Raw genomic sequence first — 19216 nt, forward strand, 5'->3', positions numbered from 1 at the left:
ATTCCCTGGCTAAGAGAATTTTTAAAAATTTCCATGGCTATCTTTGATAATCCACCTGTTTTATTTTTATTTGGACAATTAACATGTATGTTTCCCTAAGAAATATCAGTGCCAAATAAAATAGATTAAATTATTTTATTTTAATTTAATGACAGTAAAATATAATAAAATATACTTATTTATTATACTTATTTATACTTATTACATTATATATCTTCTACCTCCTTGAGTGTAATATTTAATTGTTTAAATTATATCATATATATTTGTGAAATGCTTAGAATAAGTTTAAGAATAATTTATTTTACTTCTTTAAAAATAAGTGGTTACTTATTCTGATTTCATCTTTTTAGTCATCACATAATGTAGTATGCATAGAATTGAGACATAATTGAATTTGCTTTTTGTGAAATGCTAGAGAAAATTAATGTATGCATTTAAATTAAGACTACTTGAACTTCCTAAAAGCATGGGAATATTAATTAGTGGTTATAATGAGTCAGAGTTTACAGAAAATGTGTTTCTAGGAAGGATACTAGACGAGATCAAAGTATTAGAGAAATTCTTCTTTTATTGTTCATAGTAGTCTCAGTATTACTGTATTGATATTATTCTTGAGAATGTACCTGAGTTAATAAACAGTGTTTAACCTTTCATTTGTATAATCTAGTTCAAAATTTATCGGAGTTTAAGTTCAATAGGAATTTGAGATAATATATGAAGCTCTTATGTAATCTCTGCTGTCTTTACGTTCAAAATGTCTACATATTAGATAATTTGTTCTTTGCATGTGTAAGTAAAATTTGAGCCTCCAGAGTTATTCACCTTAAGTTTTTAGCCTTCTCAGAATTACCCAGCTTAACTAAAATATATTGAAAGGATTGTTGATAATGTAGCAGAGAGAAAAAAACTAGAAATTTAGGGTTAAAGTTTAAGTTTAAAGCCAGCAGCTAAAAAAATTTGTTCATAGAATTTATGTTCCTGTCTAGAATTGTATTGATGACACTCTCTTTAAGAAATAGTATTACTTCATGGATTTATGTTCTCAACATAGTAAGTTTAAATTTTAACTCATTGCTGATTGTGATATTTCTTCATGGATTCATATTCTTTGAACCTATACATTTAAATTTTATTTTATTGCTGATTTTGGAATCATTTCTCATTTTAGTAAGCTCTGCCTTCACTTCCAGAGAAAGATTATATGCAATTCAGTAGCAGGAGTGTCTAAAATATTCTTACACATATTTTTATATCCCATCAAGATTGCTTAATGTGTAATGCCTTTTATGCTATTTTATAAAATAAATTGAATCTGTAACATTTCATTTTTTACAGGCCCAAGCTCGTTGTCACAGAATTGGTCAGAATAAAGCAGTTAAAGTCTACCGACTAGTGACTCGTAACTCATATGAAAGAGAAATGTTTGACCGAGCCAGTCTGAAACTGGGTCTAGATAAGGCTGTGTTACAGAGCATGAGTGGAAGAGAAAGTAATGTTGGTGGTGTATGTATATTTTCTTCTTTACTTGGAGTTTTCCTGTTTTTGTTTACATTTAATTTAAACCCCAGATAGCATATTATTTAATTTTGATCCATATTGAACACTAAGTAGATATTTTTATGTAAGGAGGAATTTCAGAATAGAACTGTATTTATTAGTTAACAGTTTTGGAATCTGTTCTGTCTATATAGCTCCAGTACTTGTGAATCCTAAGAGTAGGATTCACTACTCAAAAGTAGAAATTCTTTCTTTTTCAAGATGTTTGTATTATGACACAGCAAAATAGAATTTCTTGTTTTCCCAAATTTTTTCTATAAAAAAGTTTTCAAATTGGTTTTTTTAGGGCTAAACTACTACCGTTGGCTTTGTCTTGTTATAAATGATGTTTTTGGCATTTTTCCCCTCAAAATCTTTTTTATACCTTGTGATTATAACAACTATTTGAATCCTAGTACTAAAAAGAACCTTGAGAGATTACCTGCCCCAGAGGCTTTGTTTTAACTGAAGTTATCATGGGCAAATGGCATATCTTAGTTTAAAGATAGTAAAGAGGCAACAACTTCAATATGTTCTTCAGAGAATTCTCTCGGTACTCCCCGAGCCCAAAATGCAATTTAAACATGACTTCTGTGATTTTTAATGTTCTTTATGTATACTTTCTCATTTAATGAACTTTACAGAATTATCACCAAAATTTTTTCTCTTTAGATTCAACAGCTTTCCAAAAAGGAAATAGAAGATCTGCTTCGAAGAGGTGCTTATGGTGCCATTATGGAAGAAGAAGATGAAGGCTCTAAATTCTGTGAAGAAGATATTGATCAGATTTTACTACGTCGTACAAAAACCATTACAATTGAGTCAGAAGGACGTGGGTCAACATTTGCCAAGGTAACAGTGAGTGGTATTTTATAAATATACCTGTAGTAGTCTCTCCTAAAAAAATTTAACTGTCTCTTACTCTACTATTATTTGAGGAGCACCTACTTAATGTCTAAATAAACAGAATTACTCAAAAGAAGTAGGTAATATATTATTTTCCTTCATTTTTATCTGCTGTTTCATATCAAATTTCACATGTACTGTTATGCTAGTGAAATGGATGGAGTAGGGTTAATAACTAGAAATGGTTCTAAGTATTAATCAGAGTAGAACACTTGAAGTTAAATTAAGAAATGAAAGAACACACATGTGAAAGAGCAAAATATAAGTAACATAGCGTAGGAGGTTAAATCATTTTACATTAACTTGTAATAATTTAGAGTACTTAAAGGAGAGAAAGGATTTCTAATTTCATTTTAAGTGTTTAAATCAAGTTTAGGGAGAGTAGGATGAAGTTTGTGTATTGAAAAGAAATATTAATTATTTTAACATTGCTATTTGGGGAAAAGATTTTAAAAATATAGCTGCCTTCATGCCGACCCTCTTCCCTTCTTCCCTCCCCCACCTCCCTGCTTGTAAACGTATATCTTGTGTTCATCTAAAGAGTTTTTTATTGCAGTATTCTGTCCCACCTGTAGTGATTCGTACAGATTTCTCCTTCACACTTTATTTCCCTTCTGCATTTTCTTCCTTTGTCCCCTCTCCACTTCCAGCCCAGAAGTCTTTGTACATCTTTATGGAGAGCAATGTAGTATGGCAAGTAGTCTAGGTGCTACACCACAAGTAATGATATCAGTCTTCATGTGAAAATGTTCCTCTTGCATTCAGTAAGCATACTAATGTAATCATGTCAGGTGCTTTACTAAGTGGTGGGAATACTGAGATTAAAGGATTCTAGTCACTGAAAAAGAGTAAAAGAGAAAGTATTTGGGAGAACAGCAAATCAAGAAAGTCTTTGCAGAGGAAATACGTTTAAGCTGACTCTGGAAGGAAGTTTGAATTTAGTTTTGTTACAGAAAGAGAAAGCCACATAAATGAACTACATGTTGCTAAACTACAAGGAAGATTTCAAGAATTATGGTGCAGGTGTGTATGGGTATGCAGAGTAAATCAAAATGGAGATCAAATTAAGATTAGGGAGACTGGACCTAAACTGTGAAAAGCTCAAAAAAATTCCATTTTGAGGAATTTGAACTTGATTGTGAGGCAGCTGAAAAGTTTTTAAATCTCTTCAAGCAGAAAATGGACATAATACTGTCTGATTTAGAAATTTAACTCTAGCAGCAGTGTAGAGAATGAGATTGAAATGTGAAAGACTGAAAGTGTAGAGGCCAGATAAGAGAGTTCTGTAAGCTGTGTCGATGGGCTAACCAGAACAGTGGGGACCCATCTGAATCAACAAGAATTGATACGCAGTTAGAAATTTGTGGAAGGAGGTGTCAAAGATAACTATAATGTAAATTTCTAGCCCAATTTCTGGTATCATTAAGTAAAACAGAGAATGCAGAAGAAGGAAGTTCATATGGAGAAAATAAAATATTGGAGCTGCTATATTTGTGACATTTATAGGGCATCCAAGTGGAGATATCCAGGAGAGTTGCCTAGGTTACAGATACCGATTTGGGAGTCAGAGAAAAAAGCAGAAGAAAGTAGTATTGTGGAAACAAGAAATACTGTAGAAGTATAAGGTTAAGAACTAAAACTAGTCATGATTAGTTAGATATACCCTGGGTCTAGCTTCTTTCCTGGGAAATCTTGTTTCCTTTGGGTTCCTTACTCAAGTTGTCAACACACTATGTACAGATATTTTCCCCCTCTTGCCTGAAATTATCTGAAATTTAGTTAATTTAACCAAAATGTATTAGTCATAGAAATCACCTTTGTTGGTTAAACTAAGCATAGGGATATTCTCCTTAATTATTTTTTAATTAGTGAAGGCATATCTTCATTTACAGTGTTAATTATAATAATCATGGAAAGTCAGAACAGCAAGACTTGAATTCTGGCTCATAAGCTTAGTGACCCTGGACAGTTAACATTGATGAGTTTTTCTTGTCCTGAAAGAGGAGAACATAATCATCATGCTCAACCTTTTCCTTCTTTACTATAAAGTGCTCTGTGAGTTTTATTTTCCTCAGGTATCTAATCATAACCAGCTGTACTCTAAGAATGTGAAATACTTAAGCACTTAAGTATCTATTTTAAACCTTCAGACCAGATAGTAATTGTTGCGTGTGAAAAAAAGAGCCTACTGAAGAGGTAACACTACAGTAGCTGAAGAGGTACCTCATAAGCCTGTACTTACAATTTTTTCATTTCCATAATTGTGTGGAAATGCCACTGTATGATGGGCATTTGGCATAGTAGAATATGGCACTACTCTATGTAGTGGCACCAAAGGAATTAAGTTGGTACTCTTTTTGGCTTTTCCCTGGAATTTCCAGAACTTCAGTTGCTCAGTTGTTTTCAGTGGTTTTATGTAACTGTAATTACAATATGTGTTTCTTTGCATTACCAAAGAGTTTTTGATAAGAAGTTCCATATGTGGAGCAGGTTTCCCTGATGGCTCAGACGCTAAAGAATCTGCCTGCAATGCAGGAGGCTTGGGTTCGATCCCTGGTTTGGGAAGATCCCCTGGAGAAGGGAATGGCTACCCACTGTAGTATTCTTGCCTGGAGAATCCCATGAACAGAGGAGCCTGGTGGGCCACAGTCCATGGTGTCGCAAAGAGTCGGACACAACTGAGCGACTGACACTTTCACTTTCTTCACTGCATATATGGAGCAGCGTGCATAATAAGGCTAACTAGACTTAGTTAAATATAGTAAACACTTTTGGGGGGTGTGGGGGGCTGGGATCTTAGTTCTTCAACCAGAGATTGAACCCACTTCTTCAGCAATAAAAGTGCAATGTCCTAACCACAGGGCTGCCTGGGAATTTCCAACACTAATTCCTTAATACCATCCATCAGTTTTTCAGTGTTAAAACTTTCAGTTATCTTGAATTTCATAAATGGCTTGTTTACTTGTAGTAGTTTTATTACCTATGTGTAATTTTCTACATTTTAAAGTTCCACTGAGATGCAAATGAAGATTTTTATCATTTGATTATACCTCAGATAATTTGCCATTATCCTGCAGGCATTCACTAATTATGTTCTCCTTTGAAAATCATTTTATGTGACTATATTCTTCCATTTATTTTCATAGAGGTTTTGTTGTTCAGTTGCTAAGTTGTGTCCAATTCTTTGCAACCCCATGGACTGCAGCCTGCCAGGCCTTCCTGTCCTTTATTATCTCCCAAAGTTTGCTCAAACTCAAGTGCGTTGATTTGGTGATGCCATCCAGGCATCTCATTCTCTGTCGTCCCCTTCTCCTCCTGCCCTCAATCTTTCCCAGTATCACGGTCTTTTCCAGTGAGTCAGCTCTTCGCTTCAGGTGGCCAAAGTATTGGAGCTTCATCTTCACCCTCAGTCCTTCCAATTGAATATTCAGGGTTGATTTCTTTTAAGATTAACTGGTTTGCTCTCACTGCTTTCCAAGGGATTCTCAAAAATCTTCTCCAACACCACAGGTCAAAAGCATCAATTCTTTGGCATTCAGCCTTCTTTATGATCCTATTCTCACATCTGTACATGACTGACTACTGGAAAAACCGTAGCTTTGACTATATAACCTTTGTCGGCAAAGTGATGTCTCCGCTTCTTAATACACTGTCTAGGTTTGTCATAGCTTTTCTTTCAAGGAGCAACCTTCTTTTAATTTTGTGGCCGCAGTCATCCTACACAGTGATTTTGGAGGATGAAAATAAAATCTGCCACTGTTTATGCTCTTTTCTTAAAGTATTATACATCTTTACTGCATATTTCATTTTTATAAAGAGCACTGTGATGACTTTTCTTTGAAGCAGCATTTGTATTTTTAGGAACTTAAGTTGCAGATAATGGTTATTCATGAATCACAGTGTTGAACTATAATGTCTAAAGTTTGGTTTAGTTTAAAGATTTTATATAATTTCTATAATATTTAAGAAAATAAGTCATTTTTGTTTTCTTTTATTCCTCTGTAATTTCTTAATTTTTGCAGTGCTTATGCAGTATTTTTGTTGTTAGGAAAAGAGTTTTTAAAATAAAAATAGGCAGTGACTCATTTTTCTTTATTTCTCATCTTCTGTATTGCATTTTTAAGGAGACATATCTACTTAAAAATGGGATGGAAATAAAGTAGGAGAATACCAGAAAATGAACTGTATAGGGCAAATAGGTTTAAAATTCTTGTAACCTAATTTCTTTATATTCGTGTAGTATTTTTAAAAATTAGTTCTGTATCATGTGGGTTTTTTTGACCAAAAAGATTTGGTCCCAGCTTACCCAAAGTTGAATAACTCTCTTAACTTTGCTCCTAGAACCCCAGCCTCTGTTGGTGTTGAGCTTTTTGCCATAAGCAGATGCTGTCTGTGTTTCACGTCATTGCAGTTTGGAACATCCTTTGAGTGTACATGTTATGTCTGTGCTGAATTCAAATTCTGTCCACAGTAAATATGAGGAGATAAGATTTTAGATACACTTTAATAGATTTTTCCTCTAAGCTTCAAAAGATTTTGAAAAATTACCATTATGTATTTCAGGCAAGTTTTGTGGCATCTGGAAACCGAACAGATATTTCATTAGATGATCCCAACTTCTGGCAAAAATGGGCGAAAAAGGCAGAAATAGATATAGATGCCATCAGTGGTAGAGTAAGTATTTCCGTCCCTTAAAAAAAAGTTACCTTTGATATATTTTATTATTATAATATTTTAAGGTGTTCAGCTATGTACTTACTGAAATTTATCTGCATAAATAAATTGATACAAGGCAGTTAAATGATAACATATTGAGCCAGGCACTGCTTCGATTTAATTCTTCAAATACCTGATGATAGGTTGTAATACAGGGAGAGTTAAATTTTGGACGTTATTTATGTCTTAAAATTATAATGTGCTTTTAAGTTTTCTAATTGTCTTCAAATAATGGATTACTTTTATTTCACTCTTTAACCTTCATTTTGCTTTTTTGGTGTCAGATCTTATTAATGATGATCTAGTCAACTATAAAAGGAGAAAAAAGCAATCAAAAAAGGGGCATTTTCAAATTCTGACAACTGAAAAAACTTAAAATCCAGTTCTACTTATATACATGAATCTATTATGCTTAATAAGTATTATGAAATTTAAAGAAAAAAGAAAGTTGCTTTTTAAACTTAAAACCCTTTAGAGTTAAGAAAGGGCTAAAAAGCTAACACAGAATTCATGGAACTGATAATAATATAACTGTTCACTTTGAAAGACACCTGTCTAATAATTTATAGGAATCAATGTTTGTAAGTCTTACCTTCTGTCAAAATAACTGCTAAATGGTTTAAAGAAATTTATATTAAGCATTGATGCATGGGATCCATTTTAATCGATAGCCTTTTAAAATGTAAAACTTTACAATGAAGAATAATGCGACTACCAAATAATCATTACTGTATAATATGTTTTGGAAATATGTATAACTATGTGTGAAGCATTATAAATAAGTAAATTCGAAAAGAGATGTTTATTAAAATATTACTGTTTGCATGTTGGCATGTTTATATGCCTGAAAAGTAATGGAATCTGCAAACCACTATAAAATTAATGAATTAGTGAATTAACAGAATAGAGTATAAATATGACATTTAGCCTTCTTAAATATCAGTACTACCAGAAGTAGAAAAATTATCGAAGAGGAAATCTACTTCATAGTAGAAAAAAGATTTAGAACACTTATGGGTATACCAACTGATCATGTATGATTTTAATAAAGTGAATCACCAAACTTAATTGTAAGATTTGTCAATTAGAAAAACTATACATTTTAAACATTTTAAACTTGAGTTTATAAACGTAGAAATGCAACCCCATCAAAAATGTTAACAATTTATTCATCCAACCAAACAAAATCTAAAAATTCCCCTGAAATAATGAATATTCAAGAATACTAAATCAACTCTTAGGAATCTGACTCAGTAATAATCACACATGTTTAATGATAATGTGGTACATTGATGTACATCACTTGCATTGTTTATTTTAGAAAAAAATTAGATATATATAATCAGTACTTTTATATTATCTAATGCAGTAAGTAAAAATCATCATGTAAATACCTACATACTCACTTAGAGCTCTGAAACAGGATGTTTTAGTCACTAAGTCATGTCCGACTCTTTGCAACCCCATGGACTATATAGTCCACCAGGCCCCTCTGTCTGTGGGATTTCCCAGGCAAGAATACTGGAGTAGGTGGCATTTCAGTCTCCATGGCATCTTCCCCACCCAGGGATCAAGCCCACGTCTCCTGCATTGCAGGTGGATTCTTTACCACTGAGCCACCTGGGAGGCCCCCTAAGATAAGATAGTTAACTTTAAAGAGTCAGAGAGAGAAAACAGTACTTACAGTGTGATCTTGGTTTATGATTTTTCAAAAGTATATAATGGTGATACACAGACACTTGTATATTTGTGCTGGCTCCAGCTAGAGCATACTATAAGCTAAGTACCATCCTTGTGCTATGACTAAAATGAATGAGACAGATGAACCACTGCTTTAATAGAGCTTATAAGTTCTGGTGGGTATGTAAACAAATATATAAGATAATTTCTGAGACCAAAGAAAATAAAATCATAAGATGGTAGAGAGTACATGAAGGAGTGGAGATAGCATTAGGGGACTAGCATTAGTGGAGATAGCATTAGGGGACTCTGAGGGGACATCTGTCCTGAGACTTGACTGATGAGAACAAGGCAGCAATGTAAAGACATGAGAAATAAAATGGCGAGGTAGAGGGAATAGCAGTGAGCCATTGGTTGAAACAAGTTTAGTGTGTTCCAGAAATAGAAATGGCTTTGTGTCAGAACATAGGGAGGTGTTGAGAGTGGTGACAGCTTAGGTCAGAGATGAAAGATACGGCTCAAATCAACAGTACCTTATAGATAATCTTATGGAGTTAAGGATTTTATAAATAAATTTATATAAGCATATAGATGGCTCCATGATAAAGAACTTGCCCTCCAGTGCAGGAGACACAGGTCAAGGGTTAGGGTTGGGGTCAGAAAGATCCTCTGGAGAAGGAAATGGCAACCCACTCCAGTATTCTTGCCTGGGAAACCCCATGGACTGAGGAGTCTGGTGGGCTACAGTTCACGGGCTTGCAAAGAGTTGGACATGACTTAGTGACTAAACAACAACATAGTCATTTAACACTTGTGCAGTTATGTTTGCTGATTTATACATTGTTTAAAATTTTTTATATTTTCCAGCAAGAAGTATCATGAAGACAGATGGGTATATATGTTTAAAATATAAAAGTATATTAACATATAATAAAAGAACTAAGATATTGAAAGAAGTATATAGAGAGCAAAGAATAAGAACAGGAGAAAATCAATTTATAGGATGTAAATAAATAGCATTAGAGGAAAAGGAATTATGTAATAATCATGATTAGACTATTCAGTTAGCATTGGGGAAGTATTTTAATAATATGCTGTATACCAAGTAAACTCCAATTTGTGGTAAATGTGTTTTTGAAACAAAACATGAAAAGTAGGAAATCTGATTTCTATTTTATCAAATATTTGATGGGAAAACATTCTGAATTAGAAATCACAAAGGAAATAATTGGCATATTCAAATATATGACAAAAAACTATATAATGGAAAAAGTTGCTATCTGACTGGTGACTGTAACAGAAGTATATATGAAAGTATTTTTATTATATAAAAGTTGATGTATTATAGCTGATTCATGTTATACAGCGGATACTAACACAACATTGTAAAGCAGTTTAAAAAAAAGCTAATGTAAATTGATCACAGGTAGAAATAAATCAAAATCTTTACAGATTATGGGCAAAAAAATACTTGAAAATTTACTTGAGAAAATAAAACTAAGGTTTTTTTTCACTGTGGGAGGGTGACCAGGGAAAGGAACGACTCTTTGTTTTGTTTTTAATTAATTTTTAAGAATTATAGTTGATTTACAGTGTTGTTTCAGTTTCGTGTGCACAGCAAGGTGTTTCCATTATAAATACATAGATTTTTTTTCAGATTCTTTTCCCTTTCAGGTTATTACAAAATATTGAGTATAATTCTGTGTTATACACTAGGTCCTTGTCAGCTTTTTCTTACGTAGAAGATGCCAGTTAATAAATGTAGAAGGAATAAGAGAAATGAAAATCTCAATTAATCCACCCTATTGATGAATTCTAAAATTAGGTTAAAATATAAAGAGAAGCTAAACTTATATATATCTTTCGAAATATTTATTAATTACAAAAGGAAAACTAGTAAGTTTGCAGTGGAAGAACTTAATAGAGAGTTGGTGTCATGAGTAATGACATACTAGCATTCTATAGCCCATTAAATTCAGTGCCCTGTGTGCATACTCACTGTGGGATAGCAGAGCCTGCCTGGCCCACTGCCCCCTACACTTTACCCTCTCCTGCTCTGGGACTTAAACATCAAATGCCTTTTCAGGTCCATTGCTCTTTTCATCACTTAGAATGTCATCTCTTCCTTGGATGCCTGGCAAACTACTTCTTCTTAGAGATCTCTTTCAAGAATCACTACTTTGTAAATCATTCTGACTTTTTTTGTACCTGTCTTGTATCATAACATATTGTATCCTGAAAAGCATTTGTTTACACATTAGTTTGATCTTCAAGACTATCAATTTCTCCTGAGCAGAAAACTGTCTTAGTCACAGCTACGCCTGCAGCCCATAACATAGTGCCTAACTTAGAGAAATTGCTCAATAAAGGTAAAAGTTTGTCAACTTAAGTTGTTTCGAATGAATTAAAGTGCACTGAACCTAGTGAGGTTCACACACTTACTACCTTGCTTGTTGTATATTCTGTTCCCTTCGTTCGCTCAGTCGTGTCTGACTCTCTTCAGCCCCATGGACTCCAGCACGCGTATTAGTATGAGTCTTTTGGAAAGCACTGAAATGTGATTCCAGATCCATTAAAAAAAAAGCATACCCTTTAACCAATATTTCTATTTCTGGATATTTCACTTCTTTGGACTTTAGGATAAAGTACGAAGGTTTACTTTAGCATTGTATCTTTTAAAAATTGAAGACAATCTAAATTAAATTATGGTTTAATTAGGTAAAGAAAATAATTATGATGCTTAAATTCAGTTTAAAATATAGTTTATGATTGTTGTAGAAGCATAAATAATAATTTACAGATTAATAATAAAGTCATTTACCAAATTCTTTTTATCCTATGATTGTAATATGAATTTATGACAAATGGTAATGAGGATTTTAAAGAAATATTAAAAATTTTAAGTTGATTTGGTAGGTCAATGGAATTGTTAGTAATTTATTTCTTCTGGCTTTATATAATTATTTTGTTGTTTGTACAGCTTGAGAGGTAAAAATGTAAAATACTGTCATAAACAAAATAGTAAAAGGACCTTCAAGTAATAGCTATTAAATTTTACAGAACAGCTTGGTTATTGACACTCCAAGAATTAGGAAGCAAACAAGACCCTTCAGTGCCACAAAAGATGAGTTAGCTGAATTATCTGAACCCGAAAGTGAAGGAGATGAAAAGCCCAAACTTCGGAGACCCTGTGAGCGTTCGAATGGCTATGGAAGAACTGAATGCTTTAGAGTAGAGAAAAATCTGCTAGTTTATGGGTAAAATATTATTTTTAATGTTTACTGTTAGTTGTCTGGTATATAAATTATAGGAAACATATACTATATTTTACTATACTTTTTGTCTTGTTAGAATCATTAAATTATTTTTAAAGTATCATGCATTTATATATTTAACATATTTAACAGAATGATGAGATACCTTAAATTTTAAAATTATAAATGTATTGCTAATGTCAAACTCCTTATTGTTCTCAGATTTGCATATTCAGTAGCAAAATGGGTAATATTGTTACCCATTAATGAGTAAAATGTACTAGAAATTACCATGATTCTGCATTTTATTCTATGGGGAAAAAACTTTTATTAGGTAAATCCTGTTAATAATAAGATGTGTTTTTTGCAGTTTTCTGGCCTTTATCCATGAGTTATGTTTTTCTCTAGGATTTCATACAATATTAATGTAAATATACCTTTTTTAACTAGATGGGGCCGATGGAGGGAGATTCTGTCTCATGGCCGTTTTAAAAGGCAGCTAAACGAGCACGATGTAGAAATCATCTGCCGAGCCCTCTTGGCGTATTGCCTTGTTCACTACCGAGGAGACGAGAAAATTAAAGGCTTTATATGGGATCTCATTACTCCAACTGAAGATGGGCAGACACGAGAGCTACAGAATCATCTAGGTAGGAATATACTTTATTTCCTTTTTAAATTCAGCTCTAGTTGTATAACTAGCACTTAACATAGTACCCTATAAAATACTGAAGTATTTCAGATAATGGTAAAGAACTCTTAACCTTCCCTCTCAATACAAGTTCCAGGTTGGAAAAGACTAGTCTGAGTTTTATATATTGTTATCAAACATGTATTGGTTTACAAGTTGTTGACCCAGTAGTATTTCTTAGATCTATTTTATTTTTTAAACTCCCGCTTAGTAGTCCATAATATGGATATTTCTTAATTCATTTGGCATCTCCTTTAATGATGGACATTTAAGACATTTCCAGTTTTAGACAATTGAAAAACAGGTATCAGTGAAGATCCCTGTACATTCCTCATTGTGCACAGGAACAAATCTTGCACTAAAGTAAATATCAAGAAATGGAATTGTTGAAGTACAGCATATATACATCCATAGCATCTAAAATGTGGTCTGTGAGCCTTTCACAGGAGCTTTTTAGAAATGAAGAATCTTAGACCTCAGACCTACTGCATCAGAATCTACGTTTTAACAAGTTCCTCAGCAATTAGTATGTATATTAAAATTTGGAAAACAGTGATAATCCATTTAATTTTTTTTTAATATTTTAATTTGCCATCAAATGTGGCTATGCCAATTTATAGTCTTACCAAAGGGCTGGAAATTTTTCTTTAATCTTTGTAACCTTGCTAACAACATTCTTTTTTTCCATAAAATAACTAAATTTTCTGTAAAGATAAAAAAGATGACTCTTCCCTTAAATTTGTGTTACAGTTTTGTTCCCTTTAATCAACAAATACCTGTTAAAGCACCTGTCATGTGCTTCTTTGCAAAGTACTGGGAAAATGAGAAGGAACGACACAGACAAGAACTCTGAGCTCATGAACCTTACATTCTGGTCAGGCAGAGTTAGACTATATGGACCTTTGTGAGCAAAGTGATATCTCTACTTTTTAATGTGCTGTCTAGGTTTGCCATAGCTTTTCTTCCAGGGAGCAAGTGTCTTTTGATTTTGTGGCTTGCAGTTACCATTCTCAGTGACTTTGGAGCCCAATAAAATGAAATTACCTAAATACTTGTAGATTATAATGAATACTGTGAAGGAAATAAACCAAGGACTGAGATGGAGAGCAACAGAAAGCACATGGTTTAGATTGGGGTGGTCACTGGGGTTCTGTCCCAGCAGGAGGGAATGAAGTTATTAATGTGAGGAGCTGATTTCTGGTAAAGAGACAAGATTGTGTATATTACACAAATATAATTTCATTCTTCCTTGAAACCCAACTTAAATGTCAATAAAGAGGATAAAGAGGAAAAAATTCAAGGCATTAAGCTTAATGAAGTATACAGGTAAAAATTTTAATTTCTTAAATAGTAGAACGGAAGGGAATGGAGAGGGTATCTATAAATCAGTGGTTCACAACCAGACATGATTTTGTGCCCCAGTCTTGCTCTCACTCTGGGTTGTCACAACTTCAAGGATGTCAATGGCATCGAATGGGTAAAGGCCATGAGTGCACAGGCAGCACCCACAGTAAGAAACTGTGCTGCTCACAATAACCGTAGTGCCAGGATTGAAAAGCCTGCTATAATCTGAAAGGTTTAAATGTCCTCAGCCAGTTATAATGTGTGAGCCTTATTTGGGTCCTGCTTGAAAGCAGCAGCCCAGGGGAAATTTCTCTGTTATTTTTATTAGATAATTATAAATTTGAATACTAAATATTAAGTAAGTATTATTGCATTTCTTGGGGCTGACATGTTGTAGGGTATTGTAATTTTTTTTTTTTAAGGAGGTCTTTTACATGTGTTAAAAGACTCAGACATTTATTAGAGGTGATTATTGTCTTCAGTTTATCTCAAAATAGTATTGGAGTTTGGGGAGCAAACATAATATAGATGAAGCAAAATTGGCTGTGAATTGATAATGAAGTTGGAAGATAGGACCCAGTGCTCCATCGTATTATTGCATCTATTTTCGTGTATCCTTAATTACATAATTTAAAAATAAATAAGAATAAACCTTTAAAAATAGAAAGGGTGGGAAAGGAATTTTGGAATCTCGAAGCATTAGATTAGTGGTAACTAACTTAACCAACCGGAGAGAACTGAATCTTAGGTCAACATTAGGAAAGGGCAACAACCAACTGATTTTGCTTAATAGATTATCCAAAAGTTTCAGAAGTTTGTGACATCCATGACCTCTGAAAGTGGGTATAAAAGACAGGGGCTTTGATTAAAAGTTGTTTAAAGGGGAGATCAGACCCCTAAATACCCTCTTCAGCTCCATATAGCCATGATATAAAGACTGACTGAATGTTTATTCTCTAGAGAAAATAAAATAAGGTCTGCATTGCATTGGGATTTGCAACATGGACTTACCAAATGACTGTTAAATTAATATGTATAATGAACAATGTCATACTCAAGGAAGAAATTTTCCTTGGTTAATCTGACCGAGCAAAACATAAAGATAATGACAGGAAAAAGCCAGCCAGATTACCCTTCAAAGAGTCAGTCCACAGTCATCTCCATTCATTCAGACTGCCAGTCAGTTTTCCTTTCATTCTTAAATATGAGCAAATAACCAAAACTATCAGAAATCTGAGGAAAGTCTCCAACATGAATGAGAGACTAAAACAAATTGCTAAAGTGTAATTGTAGGAAACAAAGACTATAAAAAGAAAACTTCTAAAATATTAATATTTGAAAAGATACTTCAAATATACCATGATTTTGAAAGAAGAGTAAACATACTCTTGCAAAACAGATCATTTAGCCACAACTTACACTTTTGTAACTAAGCAAGCATAAAGTAAAGCACAGGGAAAGGTTTGATCTTTTGGTTTTTACATTTAGAAAAAAATGTTTTGGAACATAGAGGTAATCAGAATGATTGCTTAGAGATGCTAAATTGGGTGTTTGGCAGATATCATGTTAATATGTACGGAATCATTGTATTATCTTATAACTGAGTTAATATTGGTACCATTAACATTTCAAAGATCTCTGTATAGCCTCGACAGACCTCTGAAAGCCTCCAGAAGTTGCTTGCATTGTAAAAATGTTTCAAACAGAACATCTTTATACAAATTATCCCTGATTTCACGTGTCCTCATTTCAACAGGCCTGTCAGCCCCGGTACCTAGAGGTCGAAAAGGAAAGAAAGTAAAGACTCAAACAAGCTCATTTGATATACAAAAAGCAGAATGGCTTCGAAAATACAATCCTGAGCAACTACTTCAAGATGAAGGCTACAAAAAACATATAAAACACCACTGTAATAAGTAGGTAGTGGGGTATTTTTAACACAACTCATTAAAAGTTTACTTTTCTGACTTCTAACAATCTTAAAGCATGCTGCTTTGGAGTACAAAGACAGTGTGGTCTAGGACCAGTCCTAATCTTAATCTTACAGGGTGTCCTTCAGCAAATCATGGTACCTCTTGTGTCACTTTTCATCAAGAGAGAGAGAAATAAAACTGACCTCCAAGTGATCTTGTTGTGTCTTACTTGGCTGTTAAATAATGATGATGGTGAAGATTTTGGAGTAACCTATTATACACACACACATATATAGTAGTAATGGGATTAATTTAATCAGAAGTAATTGTTAATTATTTCACTATAAAAATTCTGTATACAAATTCTTTTAATTTTAACCCCCTGGATGAATTTTCTTTAATGATAATTAATGTCTTTTGATTTTTTTCCCCTCATTTTTAGAGTTTTGCTTCGTGTAAGAATGCTGTATTATCTAAAGCAAGAAGTCATTGGAAATGAGTGTCAGAAAGTTTTTGATGGAGTTGATGCAAGGTAAATAACATGTTTATGTTTATTTTTTAGCAGTATAATGAGGCAAAAGTTAAATGACCAGGAAATTGTATATTAAGTGACTCTTTATTCAGTGAAATTCACAGAAAGGAAAATCTTCCAAATTTAGAGTAATCCTTGTCAATTTGTTGCCTTTTGTCTATTAATCTCATTGTTGGCTCTGTCACTGAAAATTTTAAGAGTGAAAACAGCAGTAGTAGTAGCTTCCTACTACCACGTGAAGTGAAAGTCGTTCAGTTGTGTCTGACTCTTTGCGACCCCATGAACTATACAGTCCATGGAATTCTCCAGGCCAGAATACTGGAGTGGGTAGCCTTTCCCTTCTCCAGGGGATCTTCCCAACCCAGGGATCAAACCCGCCTCCTGCATTGCAGGTGGATTCTTTACTGGCTGAGCCACAAGGGAAGCCCTCCTTTCTGGTCGTGGTGGTGAAACAGCTCATTTGTGTTTAATCACATTTGAGATTAATGGTCATAAGTTTGAAGTAGGTCATTTGACAGGGTTCATGTGATTTTCTCCAGCAGTGTTCAATTGCTTCACTTCAGTTCAGTTCAGTTCAGTTCAGTCGCTCAGTCGTGTCCGACTCCTTAGTTATAGGCAAAAGGTAAATGGATTTTTAGATTTAACATGAATTGGGGTTGTGTCATGTATGTAGAACAGAGGGAAAAGCAGGCAAAGAATTTTAGTGAGTACAATGCTAGACTACAGAATGGTTATTTATAGTGAGGAAAGTGGGGGATGAAAGTGATGATGGATAGTAAGTGGTAAGATAGGGGACACCGTGGTGAAGCTAGAGAATTATAGTGAAAAGTACCCAAGTTAATTGAGTTGGAAGGAACTGACAGTTGGAATTCTGATTGAAGAGATTATGCTGCTATTGGTGATGATAAGATTAAGTATATGACTGTGTGCATGTGTGGCTGAGGTAGAGAGGAAAAAAAGATAATGTAAAGGTCAAGGAACTGAGAGACCAAGGTATTGGATGGATCACTTAAGGATGCAAAAGTTTCTCATTGTAGCAAGAGGGAGGAAACTTAAGTTTTAGGGCTCCTACTACCTTATCTAAGCCCTAAAACTGTAATTCTCTAGCTTCATCATGGTGTTGGTGTCCCCATGTTACCACTAATAATCTCCAGTGTGAAGTTTAGATGTCTCTGAACCTAGTCTGTTTCTCCCTTCTTGAAATGATGTCTTCGGGAGACATCCATGCTTCTACACCCACCTGGTTGTTCTTTTTTCCTCGTTGGTCATCCTCTTTTCTTTTGCTAGCTCGTACTCTTCTAATAGAGGCTTCCCAGCTGGCTCAGCGGTTAAGAATCCATCAGCTAATGCAGGAGACGCTGGTGCAATTCCTGGGTCGGACGATCCCGTGGAGAAGGAAATGGCCACCCACATCAGTATTCTTGCCTGGGAAATCCTATGGACAGAGGTGCCTGGAGGTTACAGTTCACAGGGTCGCAAAGAATCGGATGTGACTGGGAGACTAAACAACAACAGTTCATCTGATAGATCTCTAGATGTTGGATTGGTCAAGAGCTGTGTCTTCAGCTTGCTTTCTTGTCCTTTCTCCTTAGGTGAATTTATGCAGCCTCATCATATCAAATGTGATCTATACATAGATGACTGTCATATTTACATATTCATCCCAGACCTTTCCCCTCAGCTCTAAGGTCTAAAGCAGCTGTCTCAAACATTTCCACTTGAAATATCTGATTAACATCTCAGTCTTCCCCTGCATTTTCCAAATCTTCTGTCTCCTTTTGTTCCCTCCCCGCCTTCCCACATACAGGCCTTCTCCATCCTAGTAAATCTACCACCCAGTTGCTCTGGTATCATTCTTGATTATTCTCTTCTCAAACCCTACAGGAAGACTTGCTAGCTTGACAAAGTATATGCAAAGTCTGAGCACTTTTTTCCTCTTTCCTCTGCTGACTCCCTAGTCCAAGGCGCCATCATCTCATGTTTAGACTTTTGCAGTGGCCTCCTTATTGAGTCCCTTTGCCCTTTCTTTTTCAAGAAAGTTGGATTTTTGTTGTTGTTGTTTTGGCCCGGCCCCACGATTTGCAGGATCTTAGTTCCCCGACCAGGGATTGAACCCATGCCCCCTTCAGTGGGAGCACAGAGTTCTAACCACTACTGGACTGCCAGGGAATTGCCATTTTTGCATCTTTTGCCTCTCTACAGTTGGACCTTGATACAGAAGCCACAGTGATCTTTGTAAAGCAAAAATCAGACCAAGGCAATCCTCTTCTCAGAACCTTCTCATTTCTCTTAGAATAAAGACCCATCCTGCAGTGCCCTACATCAGTCTGGGCCCTCTTGCTCTACTTTGTCCTTCATCCACAGTGTTCCCCAAGCATGTCAGGCTCATTCTGTGCTGTCTGTCCTGTGCAAATACTCTTTCCCCTCTTTTTCCTCAGAAGTGCCTGCTCCCATCATGCAGGTCTCAGCTTAGGTTTCACTCTGCAGATAGGCCTTCCCAGCCCACTCTAGCTGGAGCAGCCCACCAGTCACTGACTATGACTTAACCTTATTTTATCTCATTCATGATGCCTACTAGTATTAAAAATTGTATTTATTTTTAAATTGTATTTTTCCTGTCAGTACAATTTAAGCTGATTCA

General features: G+C 34.6%; 1 protein-coding gene across 15 annotated transcripts in view; it reads left to right on the plus strand.

Moving 5' to 3' along the window:
* The window catches only part of CHD9 (chromodomain helicase DNA binding protein 9), a 217998-nt gene that overhangs the window by 168517 nt on the left and 30265 nt on the right, over positions 1-19216 (plus strand). For all 15 annotated transcript variants that reach the window (XM_061138502.1, XM_061138501.1, XM_061138499.1 and 12 more), the window contains 7 exons: positions 1339-1506; positions 2212-2391; positions 7009-7119; positions 11902-12098; positions 12546-12745; positions 15887-16046; positions 16486-16575. In XM_061138502.1, the coding sequence (XP_060994485.1) occupies positions 1339-1506; positions 2212-2391; positions 7009-7119; positions 11902-12098; positions 12546-12745; positions 15887-16046; positions 16486-16575 (1106 nt within the window). The remainder of the gene's footprint in view (positions 1-1338; positions 1507-2211; positions 2392-7008; positions 7120-11901; positions 12099-12545; positions 12746-15886; positions 16047-16485; positions 16576-19216) is intronic.

This window comes from Dama dama, chromosome 4 (assembly GCF_033118175.1).
Source record: "Dama dama isolate Ldn47 chromosome 4, ASM3311817v1, whole genome shotgun sequence".
Taxonomy (NCBI): Eukaryota; Metazoa; Chordata; class Mammalia; order Artiodactyla; family Cervidae; genus Dama; species Dama dama.